Source organism: Mya arenaria, chromosome 9 (genome assembly GCF_026914265.1).
Source record: "Mya arenaria isolate MELC-2E11 chromosome 9, ASM2691426v1".
Classification (NCBI taxonomy): Eukaryota; Metazoa; Mollusca; class Bivalvia; order Myida; family Myidae; genus Mya; species Mya arenaria.
The window spans coordinates 42,440,793-42,457,802 of NC_069130.1; the positions used below are offsets into that span (position 1 = coordinate 42,440,793).

The 17,010-nt window shown below is 38.6% G+C and overlaps 1 protein-coding gene across 2 annotated transcripts in view; it reads left to right on the forward strand.

Annotated features, from left to right (window-relative positions):
• The window catches only part of LOC128202800 (uncharacterized), an 82,053-nt gene that overhangs the window by 11,068 nt on the left and 53,975 nt on the right, over positions 1-17,010 (forward strand). For both annotated transcript variants that reach the window (XM_052903939.1, XM_052903940.1), the window contains exons 2-3: positions 3,864-3,944; positions 14,531-14,605. In XM_052903939.1, coding sequence (XP_052759899.1) covers positions 3,864-3,944; positions 14,531-14,605 — 156 coding nt within the window. The remainder of the gene's footprint in view (positions 1-3,863; positions 3,945-14,530; positions 14,606-17,010) is intronic.

The following is a 17,010-nucleotide window of genomic DNA, read 5'->3' on the forward strand; positions in this document are numbered from 1 at the left end:
TGGTCCTATATTTGTTTAAATTTGTAAACAGTGTTTTAAACACTGTGAATTAAAATTAAGTAAAATTTAAGTTAAAAAGACCCTCAAAAACTGTTGTTTAAATGGACTTGCTCATCAGCTTTGGGCTCAATTTTTCCTCTTCAAAGCACAGACTAAATATAGGGCCGTGTTCACGGTAATGCATCTGAAAACACTAATCTTATAATTATTTTATTCTTTGATATCAAAATTACAGAAAAAAAAATCAATTGAAGTATAAAAAAATATTTTGTTTTTTTTGTTGAGTGCGAACCCACTCCAGTTATGAATATTTTGAGGTTTTAAGAAAACATTGATAACATCACCTGATAATGTCAATCAACCAATTACAAAAGACAAATCATGCACTAAATGACATGTTGGTGTTATGGTATTTGAAATTGTGGTCTTCGAAGATAATATTTGAGCAAATATAAACATTTGCTGAAGGGTTCCTGCTGTCAGTATCTTAGTTTTAACACTCCTAATGAATTGCCACACTTTATATTCATAAAAAAAGAAAGTACATTTTGCAAAACATGAGCAAGACCCTATAAATTGTTGTGTATACAAATATTTTTGAATTAAAGTACCGAAATTAATGCTTTAGCTAAGTCTGATTCTGTCAGTCATATTTTGATATACAGTAAAACTGAGACCGCTTGAGGAAGCTGCATGGGGACCAAGCCAAAACCTCGAGGGAATCGATGTTTAAAAACCGAGTTTAAATTTTCCAGTCTGTAATGAAATATCATGCATCAGTGTATTTTAAGTTTGATGTCGTCAAACCAACTGTTTACTAAGACATCGATTATGTGTTGAGTTAATTGGAAATCGCTCATATGTTCAAGGCTGCCGTATACTGAATGTATATAAACTAAATGTAAAATGTAAAAGAAATAACAATAAATGAATAAATATAAATGTTTATATTTACAAAAAGCTTCACTAACTTCTCTTAATTATCTACTCAATGCCCTTATCAACTGCAATTGGTCATGCGTAAACGTTTTTTCACACCTTATCAAATTGCCTTTCAACTGTCCTTGCAATTTTTACAATTTAGCAATTGTTTTTTTAATTTTTTTTGGGGGGGGGGGGGGGGGGGTTGGTGAAATTATGACCTCGAGGAAGGCATAAGGTTTTGTGCATGATTTGTGTAATTGGGACCTACTATTGTGCTCGACTCCTCGACTAATTTAGGTTTCGAGGCAGCGTACATGTATGTATATTTTATATGAAAAGAGAAGGAAAAATGTTCGGGACCAAGCTCTGACCTCAATTGACCGCGGGTTCTTCAACAACGGCTTGTTTGAACAACCGCAGTTTTACTGGCAAATATATTATGTAAACATAATGAAGCTTGTGGTGCACAAATATTAATGCTTATTGATGTTACCAAACTCTTCTCGTTTTCTGAAAATATAATCCATTGGCTATTGCACTTTTATCGTACAAAGCCTGAATATTGGAACCTTAACTGCTGGTACTTTTGCACATGCCTTAAACAGTGCATCCTGCAAAATTATCCTGAAAAAGCAATCTGCCTGGCCCGTATGTTTGAACTCGAATAACGATAGCACTGAGAATTGAAAACACCTCACTGATGACAAAATGAAATGGGTTTTTTTTACAATAAAGTTAAATGCTAAAATATTAAAGCTCACACAAAAGGAATATTTGAATGTGATAAGGGGTGTTGAATGTGGAGGAGGGGTATCAGACAGAGACAGGTTACAGACAGAGAGGGGTTTCAGACATAAAGGGTTACAGACAGAAAGGGGTATCCAACAGAAAAGGGTTTCAGACAGAGAGCTAGTTTAAGCTAGCTAGGGGTTTTAGTCAGATAGGGGCTTTAGAAAAAGTGGGGTATCTGACAGAGAGGGGTATCACACAGGGAGGGGTATCAAACAGAGAGGGGTATCAGACAGAAAGTAATATCAGACAGAGAGGGGTAACAGACAAAAAAGGGGGTATCAGACAGAGAGGGTATCAAACAAAGAGGGGGTATCAAACAGAGAGGGGTATCAAACAGATAGGGGTATCAGACAGAGAGGAGGTATTAAACAGAGAGGGGTATCAAACAGAGAGGGGTATCAGACAGAGAAGGGAATCTAACAGAGAGGGGTATCAAACAGAGAGGGGTATCAGACAGAGAGGGGTATCAAACAGAGAGGGGTATCAGACAGAGAGGGGTATCAAACAGAGGGGGATATCAAACAGAGAGGTGTATCAGACAGAGAGGTGAATCAAACAGAGAGGGGTATCAAACAGAGAGGGGTATCAGACAGAGAGGGGTTTCAGACAGAGAGGGGTATAATACAGAGAGGGTTACCAGACATAGAGGGGTTATCAGACAGAGAGGGGTATCAGACATAGAGGGGTTATCAGACAGAGAGGGGTTATCAGACAGAGAGGGGTGTCAAACAGAGAGGAGTATCAGACAGAGAGGGTATCAAACAGAGAGGGGTATCAAACAGAGAGGGGTATCAGACAGAGAGGGGTTTCAGACAGAGAGGGGTATAATACAGAGAGGGTAACCAGACAGCGGGGGTGTATTAAACAGAGAGGGGTATCAAACAGAGAGGGGTATCAGACAGAGAGGGGTAGCAAACACAGGGTGGGGTATCAAACAGAGAGGGTATCAGACAGAGAGGTGTTTCAGACAGAGAGGGGGTACCAAACAGAGAGGGGTATCATGCAGAGAGGGTTATCAGACAGAGAGGGGTACCAGACAGCAGGGGTAGCAAACAGAGAGTGGGGTATCAAAAAGAGAGGGTATCAGACAGAGAGGAGAATCAAACAGAGAGGGGTATCAGACAGAAGGGTATCAAATAGAGATAGGGTATCAAACAGAGAGGGTATCAGACAGAGAGGGATATCAAACAGGGAGGGGAATCAAACAGAGAGAGGGTATCAAACAGAGAGAGGGGTATTAAACAGAGAGGGGTATCAGGCAGAAAAGGGTGGTTTCAGGCAGAAAAGGGTGGTTTCAGACAGAGGGGAGAGGTATCAGACAGAAGAGGGGGTATCAGACAGAGGGAAGAGGTATCAGACAGAGAGTGGTATCAGATGGAGAGGGGTATCAGACAGAGAGGGTTATCAGACAGAGGGGAAAACTATCAGACAGGGATGGGGTATCAGACAGTGGGTAGAGGTATCAGACAGAGAGTGGTATCAGACAGAGGGGAGTTACCAGACAGAGAGGGATATCAGATAGAGACAGGTATCAGACAGAGGGGAGAGGTATCAGACAGGGAGGGGGTATCAGACGGAGGGGGGTATCAGACAGAGGGGAGAGCTATCAGACAGAAAGTGGTATCGGACAGGGAGAGGTATTAGACAGAGAGTGGTATCAGACAGAGGGGAGAGGTATCAGACATGGATGAGGGATATCAGACAAAGAGGGGTTTCAGAGAGAGAAGAGGGCTATAAGACAGGGAGGAGGTGTACCAGACAGAGAGGGGTTTCAGATAGAGAGAAGGGGTATGCGATGGAGAAAGGTATCAGATGGAGAGAGGTATTAGATGGAGAGGAAGGGTCACTCAGACAGGGGGGGAGGGGTATCATACATGGATGAGGGTTATCAGACAGAGAGGGGTATCAGGCAGTGAGGAGAGGTATCAGGCAAGGAGGGGTATAAGACAGGGAAGGGTATCATACAGAGAGGGGTATCAGACAGGGTTTTTGAAAACAGGAGCAGGGTATCTGATGGGAGGAAAGGTATAAGACTGAAAGGGGGATATCAGAAGATGAATATATATCGGATGCTTGGCGTGATAATCAAGAAAACCTTATATAAGGGTTTCCGATGAAGTGGTAATTTTTCTTTTTGTTTATTTCAGTATATTGGATCTTTCTCAGTGAGTGGTGACAGTCAGTCGTCAAGGACCGAATTTGTGCAGCAGCAACTGGAAAACATGCATGTAAGTTATATTGTAAAATCAAACCAATCCCCCCCCCCTCCCACAACAAAATGGCTCCTAGGAACAAAATCTAGGAACAAAATTGCTCCTAGGAGTCTTGAAGAAATGACCCAGACTACATGTACACATTATCTACAAAATTATTCTAAAATATTTTTAAACTGTTTCGTCTTTGATATTGCATATAGTAACATGTTACATGCATCATTCTCAATTGGTGCATTGTTGCAGGTTTCATGTTTTGGGTTTGAATATGGAAGAACTATAGTCACACATTGCTAATAAGCAAGAATGATTCAGATGCTCATGAAAATCTTTCTACTTACAGATTTCTATCAAACTTGGTACAGATTCTTGCAGTTATTAGTGTCAATTATCATTTTGTTGCCAAAGCATAACTGACTCCACCTGGCCAACTTATTGTCTTGGGTTATTTGTAACTGACAATCCAGATCATGAACTTGATCTCTGGTACGATCTGTCTGTATAATAATCATGAACTCCTTATCATTGTTTCTATAGCTATGAAGGTGCTCCATGTCTTCTTTTTACTGGGAAAGTTGCAATTTTCGATCAAAAAACCTTCATTCAAAATTCCGTGAAATACATTGTATAATTATATGACATGCAGTTCATGGGCTGATATTGTTTCTCAAATACTGACCATTTTTTATTTGATTCTTGCCCTAGATTCTCTGAATGCAGTTATGGATCTATAATGGCTGATTGCATGGACATAAACAGCTCGCTGTTTGATGATTTTTCAATACGCAATATATCTTGACATTTAACCAACTTTGATCTTTTTTTTGCCAATGTAAATGGGTGGGGGGATGCATTTTTTTACTAAATAGGTATTACATCACTGTCTGGCTGATTTCATGAAGTTCACCTTCCTTAAAGATGGTACTCCTAAATAAGATTTACCACAATTAATACATTAAGTGTTGTGAATACCAAAAAGGATGAATAAATGTAAAAAAAAAATGGTTCTTATGAAGGATACCGTTTAATTTGAAAGAAATGTGCAGAAAACACATAATTCCTACCACATGAGACGATAGTAGATCAGAGTCAATCTTTTAGCACTCACCAATCATTTAAAAATTTCATGTTTTTAACTATTAAATACAGGGTTACAATATTGTGATTATCAACTATTAATATTTTCCATAAATGCATTATTTAGTGAGAAGTTAAAGGTTTGTCAGTCAAAATTTATGTTTGTTATACACATGTTTATACACTGTATTGATTTTAAATAAGAGTGTCCCTTTAATTGTCTTTTCTCTCTACCACTAAACTGGAAGGATTTGACATGAACAAGAAGACACACACACGCCATCCTTGGAGACTCGACCTTTGCCTGTTTTTGTGATGGCAGTTGTGATTTGGTAATTCAAACACAGTCTTTGCAAGCTTTCGGAAAAACAACAGCTTTTGGGAAGCTTTTTATAACATTTAGAAAAGGCGCAGCTTGAGCGAAGAAAAGATGCAAATATAGCGAAGCTTTTCATGACGCTGCGTTTTAATTTGCTTGGGACTTGTGAATGGATCTGCAGTGAGTGAAAGGGAAAATGTCCAGTCTGGTTTCTTATTAAATGTCACTTAGATCCTTTTCAATTTCACCCACCATGACAGACAGTCAGGGACTCCCAGTGGTCTGGAAGTGACATCATCAATTTTTTCAAATTCATAGTCAAGGCCAAGTTCTAGATCATACACAGCAGGGAGAGATAGCATTTCAGAGGCTTAACCCCTCTGTGAGATCATACACAGCAGGGAGAGATAGCATTTCAGAGGCTTAACCCCTCTGTGAGATCATACACAGCAGGGAGAGATAGCATTTCAGAGGCTGAACCCCTCTGTGAGATCATACACAGCAGGGAGAGATAGCATTTCAGAGGCTGAACCCCTCTGTGAGATCATACACAGCAGGGAGAGATAGCATTTCAGAGGCTGAACCCCTCTGTGAGATCATACACAGCAGGGAGAGATAGCATTTCAGAGGCTAAACCCCTCTGTGAGATCATACACAGCAGGGAGAGATAGCATTTCAGAGGCTGAACCCCTCTGTGAGATCATACACAGCAGGAAGAGATAGCATTTCAGAGGCTAAACCCCTCTGTGAGATCATACACAGCAGGGAGAGATAGCATTTCAGAGGCTAAACCCCTCTATGAGATCATACACAGCAGGGAGAGATAGCATTTCCGAGGCTGAACCCCTCTGTACGATATTCAGAGGGTTTTTACCGGGTACTCAGGACTCAAGAAATGAACCTTAAGACAAGGCATTATCATTCGAAACACGTCAGCCATTTTCCAGCGAAAACAACCTCTGATGTATTTTGACAGTTTCAATGCCAGCAGTCTTTATATTTATATAACTACGCTGAAAGAAGATCAAGTAGTAATTTCAATTAAGCAGTTAAACTTAAAATGACTTTACTCTGAGGAATTATAATTATTTATGTAATAATACACTTCACCAGCAATTGATAAAAACTTAAAGATACTACAATTAACTAATACTAATATTGATAATTTGACTAACTCAGTTTTAGAAGATATCATTAACATATACATTTATGAAATATTTTTGATTTACCCATGAATAGAAATCATAAATTATTCATGATTCAAGGTTATATTAAATGGCCACCCATGAAGTCATGAACCATTCATGAATACTTTGTGGCTGCTTAGTTCATGAATGGTTCATGATCTCATCTTTTCATGATTTCTTGCGGCCATTTAACGTTCATGAATAGTTCATCCATCAGGTTCATGAACAGTTCATTTAAAAGCTAATTAGGACATGAATGATTCATGAACAATTCATAAAAAAATAACATGGGCACTTCTACTGATGTACGTTGCGTCATACATCAGAGATTTTCTTTTCAATAAAAAATAGCTGAGGACAGATGTTCTGAAAGAGGCACTTTTGGGCAAAATATTCTCAAAATCATTTAATACCAGTCATCGAAATTAGACTTGGATGAACAAGCCCAAATTCTTATACTATTGCTGAGTATCAATTTTTTTAACAAGCCCTGCTATATAAAATTTAGAATTTGAGCAAGCCCGAACATTTTGTCAGTGCAAGGCTTGCGGGCTTGTGCTAATTCGGACCACTGTTATACTGTTACAGGTCTACGATTCAGGGTATTTGGTACTGATTGGTGTTGAAGGGGGGTTATATATTCATCTTCATTTGGATTGAAAAATACTTTGCCAAAAAAAGGACACTGTTCTGTATTGGGTATGCCGTGGTTTATTTCAAGCCTTTGGGGTAAATTTGATTGTGAACTTAATCGTGTCAGCTTTAACAGAAAATAACGCTGCATGATTGTGGACTGTTGAAAACAACTGATCATTTTATAGCATGCATTTGATATTCAATCTCAAATCTAATATTGCCTATCAGTGCATTTTATCATTTTAATTGCATTATTATAGCCGATTTGCTTAACGAAGCCATTCCTAATATAGAAAGGATTTCGATTGACAATTACAAATGGCTGATAGCAATCAATGGTAATGATTTGTTTCGGTATTAATTGTTCCAAACCTGGAATTTCTGTAAAATTAAGCTCAAATTAAGCTCATTGTTCGTGGCAATGGAAGTCCATTTGTAATGAGTTTCCTAGCAAGTCGGATTGGGTAAATCAATTGTTTTTTGAACTTCCGTCTTATTTCATTGTTTAAAATGTTGTAAGGTTTTTTTCCAGCTGTTTTTGGGAACAGCCCTCTCAATTATTTTAAAATATGGCATTTTTCTTCAATTTTGGAAATTGGTTGCCAAGTGAATCAATATTAAAACCTAACCATTTGGAAAAGGTTTGAAATATTACATTTGTGCGTGTGTCAGAACTGTTGAAATACCAATCATCATGGGCGTTGATTTTCCCCCTTTTAAAGTTGCACTCTCACAGATTGAACATTTTGACAGTTTTTTTCTTTTTTGTCTGTGAATGAGCCATTTAATCTCTATTGCACTTATATACAGTGCGTTTACAACACTTACAGGGAGTTTTGTTTTTCTAACTGCACTCTTACAACTTTTGTAAGGAGCTGCTACAGCGATCATATGCTTCGGATGCGCTTCTTTCATGCCCAACGGCATTTGCATGCAAAGAATCAACCCAACAAAATAAATAAACATCTATTTCACCATAGCTGATTTACAACAGCAAACAGGGGTACTGCTGGCCTATATGCTGGTCCAGCAGATCCAGGATGATCTCGACACTTTGGATCTCATTCTGAGACAAAGGCGGAGGAGGGCCCCAAGGCTTAGGAGGCTTTGGGTTTGACCATTGGCTGGACGAAGGCAGATGGTTACAGTATGGTGTCAACTGCAGTGCAAAACAACACACCATCACCGCAGTGTGTCAGCGCTGTGGAAGCACAGTGCACATGCAGTGCCCATGCCATGACAACTCGATGCACACAATGGAAGCGCCGTGATAGCATCATAAGAGCGCAGACAATCGCCAACTAGAACTCTGTTGGATTGAGGTAGAACACGATGGAGCTCTGTAGAAACGCAAAGGTAGCCATGAGAACGCTGCTGAGTGACATCGTCAACTTCATGAAAAATATCAATTTCACTGGCGCTCTGAGAAATTTAAAAACGCCATGCAATCACAGTGGCAGCACAGCTAGGTGTGACAGGGGCTTTATCTCATATGACTGAAGTGAAGGCATTATTGGCTGACCTTGAAAATAAATAAATAAAGGAAGTGTCTAAACTCAGTCAATGTGTGAGAGTGCAGCTTTAGGGAATTGTAAAAAAATATTTAAAAATGAAATGATTAAGATCTTTTTCTGGCCATATGAATAGCATTAATGGGACTGGGGGCGATCTCCGGCCCCTACAAAAGGAGCCAGAATACCCCCTGAGTTATGACACTCTCTTATGGAACCATTAACTCATTATGATACAAGGCCTGGGCATTTTCTTGTTACATAAATTTCCCCTGCATGTTCTAATCATCCCAGTTGAGGAAATAAATAGATTTTGCAGACATGCACAGCAGAAATCAATGGTGAGCTGCTTAGAACATGCCTGTGTTCTTATATCAGTGCTCTGAATCAACCATCTTCTCATTGACTACCTGTCAAAAATTCTGCCAGTTCCAAGTTAATCTTCCATTCTGACTAGGATAACATTTTTCAAGGATTTTGATAGCAGTTGTCTTTTTGAGGTTTTGATGTTCTACATCATCTTTTTCATGGGGTTTCTTGGGTCTGTCAAACTTCAGACTGAGGACTCATTTTAAAGAAAGGGCCAAAATTGATATTTTAACTTAATTATGTTTAATTATTTAAGCCAATATTGTATGTGAAATTTTAACAAGGTTTTTAACTAATTAGGCTTATTATAGTATAAATTACAGTGATGAGAATTGATATGCTTTAGCAAACTCACATATGGATACATACCTTGGGGTTGCATTTGGTTTATGTAAGGGTCAAGGTCACAGTTACTAAATATAGGGAAATGGTTCCCAGTAAGAGGTGAATTATTGTGATGAAAAACTTTGTATGTAACAAGCTCACATGGAAACTGACCTTTGGATAGCATTTTGATTATCTAGGGTCAAGGTCACTTTGACTAAAAAAAGAGAAACGGTTCCCAGTTTGGAGTGAAATATAGTGATGAAAACTTGGTATGTAGCAAGCTGACATGGAAACTGACCTTGGGATAGCATTTTGATTAGCTAGGGTCAAGGTCACTTTGACTAAAAATAGAGAAACGGTTCCCAGTTAGGAGTGAAACATAGTGATGAAAACTTGGTATGTAGCAAGCTGACATGGAAACTGACCTTGGGATAGCATTTTGATTATCTAGGGTCAAGGTCACTTTGACTAAAAATAGAGAAACGGTTTCCAGTTAGGAGTGAAATATAGTGATGAAAACTTGGTATGTAGCAAGCTGACATGGAAACTGACCTTGGGATTGCATTTTGATTATCTAGGGTCAAGGTCACTTTGACTTAAAATAGAGAAACGGTTTCCAGTTAGGAGTGAAATATAGTGATGAAAACTTGGTATGTAGCAAGCTGACATTGAAACTGACCTTGGGATTGCATTTTGATTATCTAGGGTCAAGGTCACTTTTACCTAAAAATAGAGAAATAGTTATGCGTTAGGAGTGAAATATAGTGATGAAAACAGGGTATGTAGCAAGTTGACATGGAAACTGACCTTGGGATTGCATTTTGATTATCCAGGCTCTGAAAGGTCTCTTTAACTTAAATAGAGAAACGGTTCCGGGTTAGGAGTGAAATATAGTGATGAAAACTTGGTATGTATAGCAGGTTTATGTGGAGACGTACCTTGGAATTGCATTTGGGGTATGCCAGGGGTCAAGGTCAAGGCCATTGTTACTATAAATAGAAAAAAAGGGTTTCTGCTCAGTACCATAAACCACTGTGTATAGGATGCTAGCAATGAAAGGATGCAGGCAAAAAAATACGAGAAAAATCTGGGGATGGAAAAACTTAATATCACTAATAGTCCTTGGATAGGATGCAATGAAAAAAATTATAAAATCTGCAGCCACCATGTTTGTATTTACGAACTTTATTGAATCGTGAAAATGGAAAAGGTTTATTTGAGAAGTAAATAAACTTATTTGGAAATACATAATCTGGCTTCCAATTAAATCTTAGATGCAATAGAACTTGCCCTAATATATTTGGACGGCTCTTGTTTGTTTGAAGATAATAAAAGGAATACCTAAAATGCTTATTGAGCATAAATCAATCCAACCTGCTTCTGCTTTTGCATTTTGTATGTTTCATGGATGAATGAAATATGCCACTATGAGCAGTCATGTCATTTAGCCCTCTATTGCTCTTATCTGATATATTTGTCTTTGATTGACAGTTGGTCTGCTGGTTGGGAAATTTCTTCCACATTCATTGCAGAATTCAAGTAAAATTTTGGCTTCCCTGAGCAAAATTAAAGTTGATTATCGCTATGAGGCTTCTTTGAGATAAATGGATGTCTTTGTTGTAAAATAACAATTATCTATTGGATGTATTGTAAAACATTGTTACAAAATTGTTTTGGGGGAGAAAGTTGTTCAAACAATTTGGCAAACCTAATTACAAAAATAATGAAACTTCTGAATATTTGCAATAAACCATAATTCGGCCTAAAAAAATAATGTGTGGTTGGGGGTTGAATATTAGTCAGACAGGTAGGAAAGGGTTAGGGGCCAGCTATAAATAGAACATGGTAATTCCATCACTATCGCATTTACAAATAAATTTTAGTCACAAGAATGTAATGAGGACGTGATAAGCACTTGGTAAGCGCATAGTGCAATCTTCCTGGTCATAGTAAGAACGTACAAAGAAAGCAGTGGACATGGTGTGCGCGTATTCAGAACGCATTGGATGTGGTATGTGCTAGAAGATGCGCACCTTAAGAAAGTATTTTGAACATGTGTGACTCAGTGAATGCCTAGCTTGGACGCAGTGAGGATGTAGTATGAACTTGAGTTAAGCATTTTTTAAGAATTTGACCGCGTCCTTGCTGCATTCGTCGAAACTGTGAGGACGTATACTGCTGTCTTCATGGTATTCATCTAGTATGAAGGGTGTATAAAGTGTAAATGCGTTTTTAATAAATTGCTGTTAACATCATTTCAATCAATTTTTTTATACCATCACACCTAAGTCACCCGGCTGTGTTTTTAATAACTCTTTGTGAGCCCTTCCTTTTGAACTTCGGTAGGTTACACAAAACTAGTGTTATCATCAATAGTTTTTGGTTCATGTAATAAGCGTGAAGGGAGTTAATTTAAATACACAACCTGGGCATCTTATAGGATAGATACGGCATTTATCCATCCAGCCCCTGGAGCTTATGGTAAAAGGTCATATCCTTGGGGTTGTAAATGTTCCAGAGTTGAGATATTTCTCATGTAAAGTTTTAGGTGTCAGACTCACTGCCCATCTGTTTCCTTGTGGCTGCTAAACTCCCAACCTGGGCAAGACATTAATCATAAGAGCATTATCCTAATAATGGCATAACCTATCCTAGAACATGGTTTACCGTTTAGGGTTTTCATTCATCAATGCAAAACGTTTTTCTCTTACATTTTTCCAATATAGTTTGCACGTACAGGGAGCCTTTATGCTTCTTTATTGGGTTGTAAATTAGGGTTTTACATTTATTTTACATTTACTTAAGACAGGAATCTAATTTTGCTTTTCCCTTTTATGTTCTGTTCTTCCCTTGAAGGAATCGTCACCTTTTTCCCCGAGTTTTATATTTTTGTGAAGAGAACAACTATTTGCCAAATAGGCCGGGTCAGCTTGAATCTAAAATACCATTCTAGAAATGATGCCTCTGGCTTTTCCATTTTCTTCTTAATTGTCATCATATTAAAAGTTTTTAGGTTGGAGAGAAAATATGTTTTATTGTGTAACTACATTTCGTGAGTGAGATGTATTTTATGTCTGTTTTGTTAAGGATAGACATTCAATTACAGTTTTTAGGACCTTGAGCAAAAAAACAACAGATGAATGTTCTCTTTGTATCTTTGTGATACATTAATACAGAAAGAATTCACTTTTTAGCTGAATACTGTGAAATCATTAATGTTCGTGGGGCATTAATGTTCGTGGTTTTCGTGGGTTGGGTGATCCACGAATTCAAGATCCCACGAAATATAAACCCTTTATTCACTTTTTCAATTGCCTTGTTACGTACATACTCTAGATAGTATATTATTTACAGAGGTCGCAGTATACAGTGTTTACACCTGTCTCACTGTATAACTTACGATCATTATTCTGTTAATATATTATAACTGCCTTTAACAAATAATGAACCAAATCAATTAAATATGTTTTATGAACCAAATGACAGTTATAAGCACGTTTTTAAACGTGCGCTGTTAATGAAAATCTCCAAGTTTACAAGATGTGCGTGATGAGTGTCCATACTCGATTTTTTATTTAATGAAATAATTAATCGATTACTTGTACATCGAAGGTTACTAAGCACCGAACGTGACAATATACGCAACGTTTCGGTGTTTTCACAGTTTGCAAAATTCTTAATTGGCATTCAATGGCTTCCCCTATCTTTATTTATGATCAGGGTACATCTTCTTTTATTACCTTTATTCCCAATTAAATCGATAAGTGACATGGTTATATGCACTAATTGGCATGTCGTACCACATTGGCGAGTGTCATAAACCGAGTGACATAGAAGACCGAATCACGGGCCAGCGCGTGGATATTATGCAGACGATCTAGGACGATCGCATCTTCGATTTCATTTTTTTTTCAAAATGAAAATCCACGAATTCAAGTACCCACGAAACTGTTTTTTTTCGGCAAACCACGAAATTTCATGCCCACGAACATCAATGATTTCACAGTAATTGTTCCTCTCCATTTAATGAGGCTGAATTTGGCCATGAGGGGAGACATATTGTTTACAGTGCAGATGACGATATGTCCGTCTGTCTGTCAATTTTTTTATTATGACATTATTATTTGCTTCTTTCCTGTCCAGTATTTCACAATATGTTTCACTTGGGCAATTTTAACCAGTTAGCCATTTCATCCAAATTCACTCGAACCTGTGGCCAATATGAGATGAAGTAGGGTTATGCTACTTCATTAGATGGAGATTAAGACCATGTCCAATAGTTTAAGCCTGGAATTATAGATATTCTGGTTTTTCCAACCTAATCCTCCGGTACAAACAAAATTAAACCGTTGTAATATACACACGTTACTTCGGAAACAATAGAGTCATTGGACTGTTACATGAATTTCAATACCTCGAACTTCACCTTTTATTTGTACCGGCATGGGAAAACCCAGTTACGGTAATTCCGGGCTATATATATTTCCATTCCCTTCCCTCAAAATATTTGGATGACCTGCTGTATATGCCCTATTAAACGCACACGGCACTTGACTTTTTGAGTACCCTGCACGCTAAAAAGAACCATTTTTCCCCATTCTGCAACTTTTTAAAATCTGCTAAATTTGAGTCAAAAACATGAAATAACAATCAGTATCTGCTGCATCGTAGCTGTAAAAATACCCTGCTGTGTTAGTCAATAAAATTGTCCACTGAACACATTGCTTCAATACACAACTTTCGGCAATTTTATCGCAACTGTGAACACTAGAGTATGGTTCTGTATATTCATGACTTCAGCAGGTGCTTTAAAAAGGCGGCTGTAGGATTGCTTTCCATTGGAATAAATTGCATTTTTTGGAGTTTAGGGTTAAGTTATCTTTTATTTATGTCACATAATCTAAAATAGATCCAAAAGACCTTCGGTGCGTCTTTTATGGCATGCATGTTTGATAGGACATTTACGGTAAGTAGTTATCCCAAAATTGCCCACTGGGTTTCATGATTGATTGCATTAGGATATTTTACCAAAATATATTTCATTTACCCATTTTATATCATGTATGCTTAGATATAATGTTTAAGGCCTTATGATATGCAGTAACAATCATCTGCTATTCCAGGTTTTGAGTAGACTTATTTTATGGGTGATGAAGGGATGTAACTCTGTTTCAGAATGTTGAGAAGAGCAAGAAGGTTGTTCTGGTTATCTCCCTTTCTGGTGTCAAGGTATGCAGCAGTAATGGTGAAGTAAGTGGTTTTCAACTTTCGTATTTGATAAACTGCTTATTGTAAATGATTATTGTGGATAATTATTATAATTAAAAGCAGGGCTGTTTAAATACTGAAACTCGGTTGGTCTGGCCCATCAAAGAGATTTTCATTATAGATATAACAGACATAAATTTGAGCAATGACAAGAATTGTCGACATTCTTTGTGAGCTTCTACAGTTATCTTTAAAACCATTTTTATGCCCCCGAAGGTGGGCATATTAAAATCGCACCGTCCGTCCGTCCGTCCATCCGTCCGGCTCTGTAACCTTCCCTTGTATGGACAGATTTTAAAATAACTTGCCACATGTGTTCCACATACCAAGACGAAGTGTGGCGTGCAAGACTCGTGTCCCTACCTCAAAGGTCAAGGTCACGCTTAGTGTTTATTTACAATGGAGTGCTGCATATAAGGACATAGAGTATAGGTTGTTGTGTCCGGGCCGTAACTTTCCCTTGTATGGACAGATTTTAAATAATTTGCCACATGTGTTCCACATACCAAGACGACGTGTCGCGTGCAAGACCCGTGTCCCTACCTCAAAGGTCAAGGTCACACTTAGTGGTTATTCACAATGGAGTGCTGCATATAAGGACATAGAGTATAGGTTGTTGTGTCCGGGCCGTAACTTTCCCTTGTATGGACAGATTTTAAAATAACTTGCCACATGTGTTCCACATACCAAGACGACGTGTCGCGTGAAAGACCCTTGTCCCTACCTCATAGGTCAAGGTCACACTTAGTGTTTATTCACAATGGAGTGCTGCATATAAGGACATAGAGTATGGGTTATCGTGTCCGGCTGTAACTTTCTCTTGTATGGACAGATTTTAAAATCACTTGCCACATGTGTTCCACATACCAAGACAACGTGTCGCCTGCAAGACCCTTGTCCCTACCTCATAGGTCAAGGTCACACTTAGTGTTTATTCACAATGGAGTGCTGCATATAAGGACATAGAGTATGGGTTATCGTGTCCGGGCTGTAACTTTCTCTTGTATGGACAGATTTTAAAATCACTTGCCACATGTGTTCCACATACCAAGACAACGTGTCGCCTGCAAGAATCGTTTCCTTACCTCCAAGGTCAAGGTCACACATAGTGTTTATTCACAATGGAGTGCTGCATATAAGATTTTAAAATAACTTGCCACATGTGTTCCACATACCAAGACGACGTGTCGCGTGCAAGACCCGTGTCCCTGCCTCAAAGGTCAAGGTCACACATAGTGTTTATTCACAATGGAGTGCTGCATATAAGGACATAGAGTATAGGTTGTCGTGTCCGAGCTGTAACTTTCCCTTGTATGGACAGATTTTAAAATAACTTGCCAAATGTGTTCCACATACAAAGACGACGTGTCACGTGCAAAACCTGTGTCCCTACCTCAAAGGTCAAGGTCACACTTAGTGTTTATTCACAATGGAGTGCTGCATATAAGGACATAGAGTATAGGTTGTCGTGTCCGGGCTGTAACTTTCTCTTGTATGGACAGATTTTAAAATAACTTGCCACATGTGTTCCACATACCAAGACGACGTGTCACATGCAAGACCCTTGTCCCTACCTCAAAGGTCAAGGTCACACTTAGTGTTTATTTACAATGGAGTGCTGCATATAAGGACATAGAGTATAGGTTGTTGTGTCCGGGCTGTAACTTTCCCTTGTATGGACAGATTTTAAAATAACTTGCCACATGTGTTCCACATACCAAGACGACGTGTCGCGTGCAATACCCGTGTCCCTGCCTCAAAGGTCAAGGTCACACTTAGTGTTTATTCACAATGGAGTGCTGCATATAAGGACATAGTGTATAGGTTGTCGTGTCCGAGCTGTAACTTTCCCTTGTATGGACAGATTTTAAATAATTTGCCACATGTGTTCCACATACCAAGACGACGTGTTGCGTGCAAGACCCGTGTCCCTACCTCAAAGGTCAAGGTCACACTTAGTGGTTATTCACAATGGAGTGCTGCATATAAGGACATAGAGTATAGGTTGTCGTGTCAGGGCTGTAACTTTCTCTTGTATGGACAGATTTTTAAATAACTTGCCACATGTGTTCCACATACCAAGACGACGTGTCGCGTGCAAAACCTGTGTCCCTACCTCAAAGGTCAAGGTCACACATAGTGTTAATTCACAATGGAGTGCTGCATATAAGGACATAGTGTATAGGTTGTCGTGTCCGAGCTGTAACTTTCCCTTGTATGGACAGATTTTAAAATTACTTGCCACATGTGTTCCACATACCAAGACGACATGTCGCATGCAAGACCCGTGTCCCTGTCTCAAAGGTCAAGGTCACACATAGTGTTTATTCACAATGGAGTGCTGCATATAAGGACTTAGAGTATAGGTTGTCGTGTCCGGGCTGTAA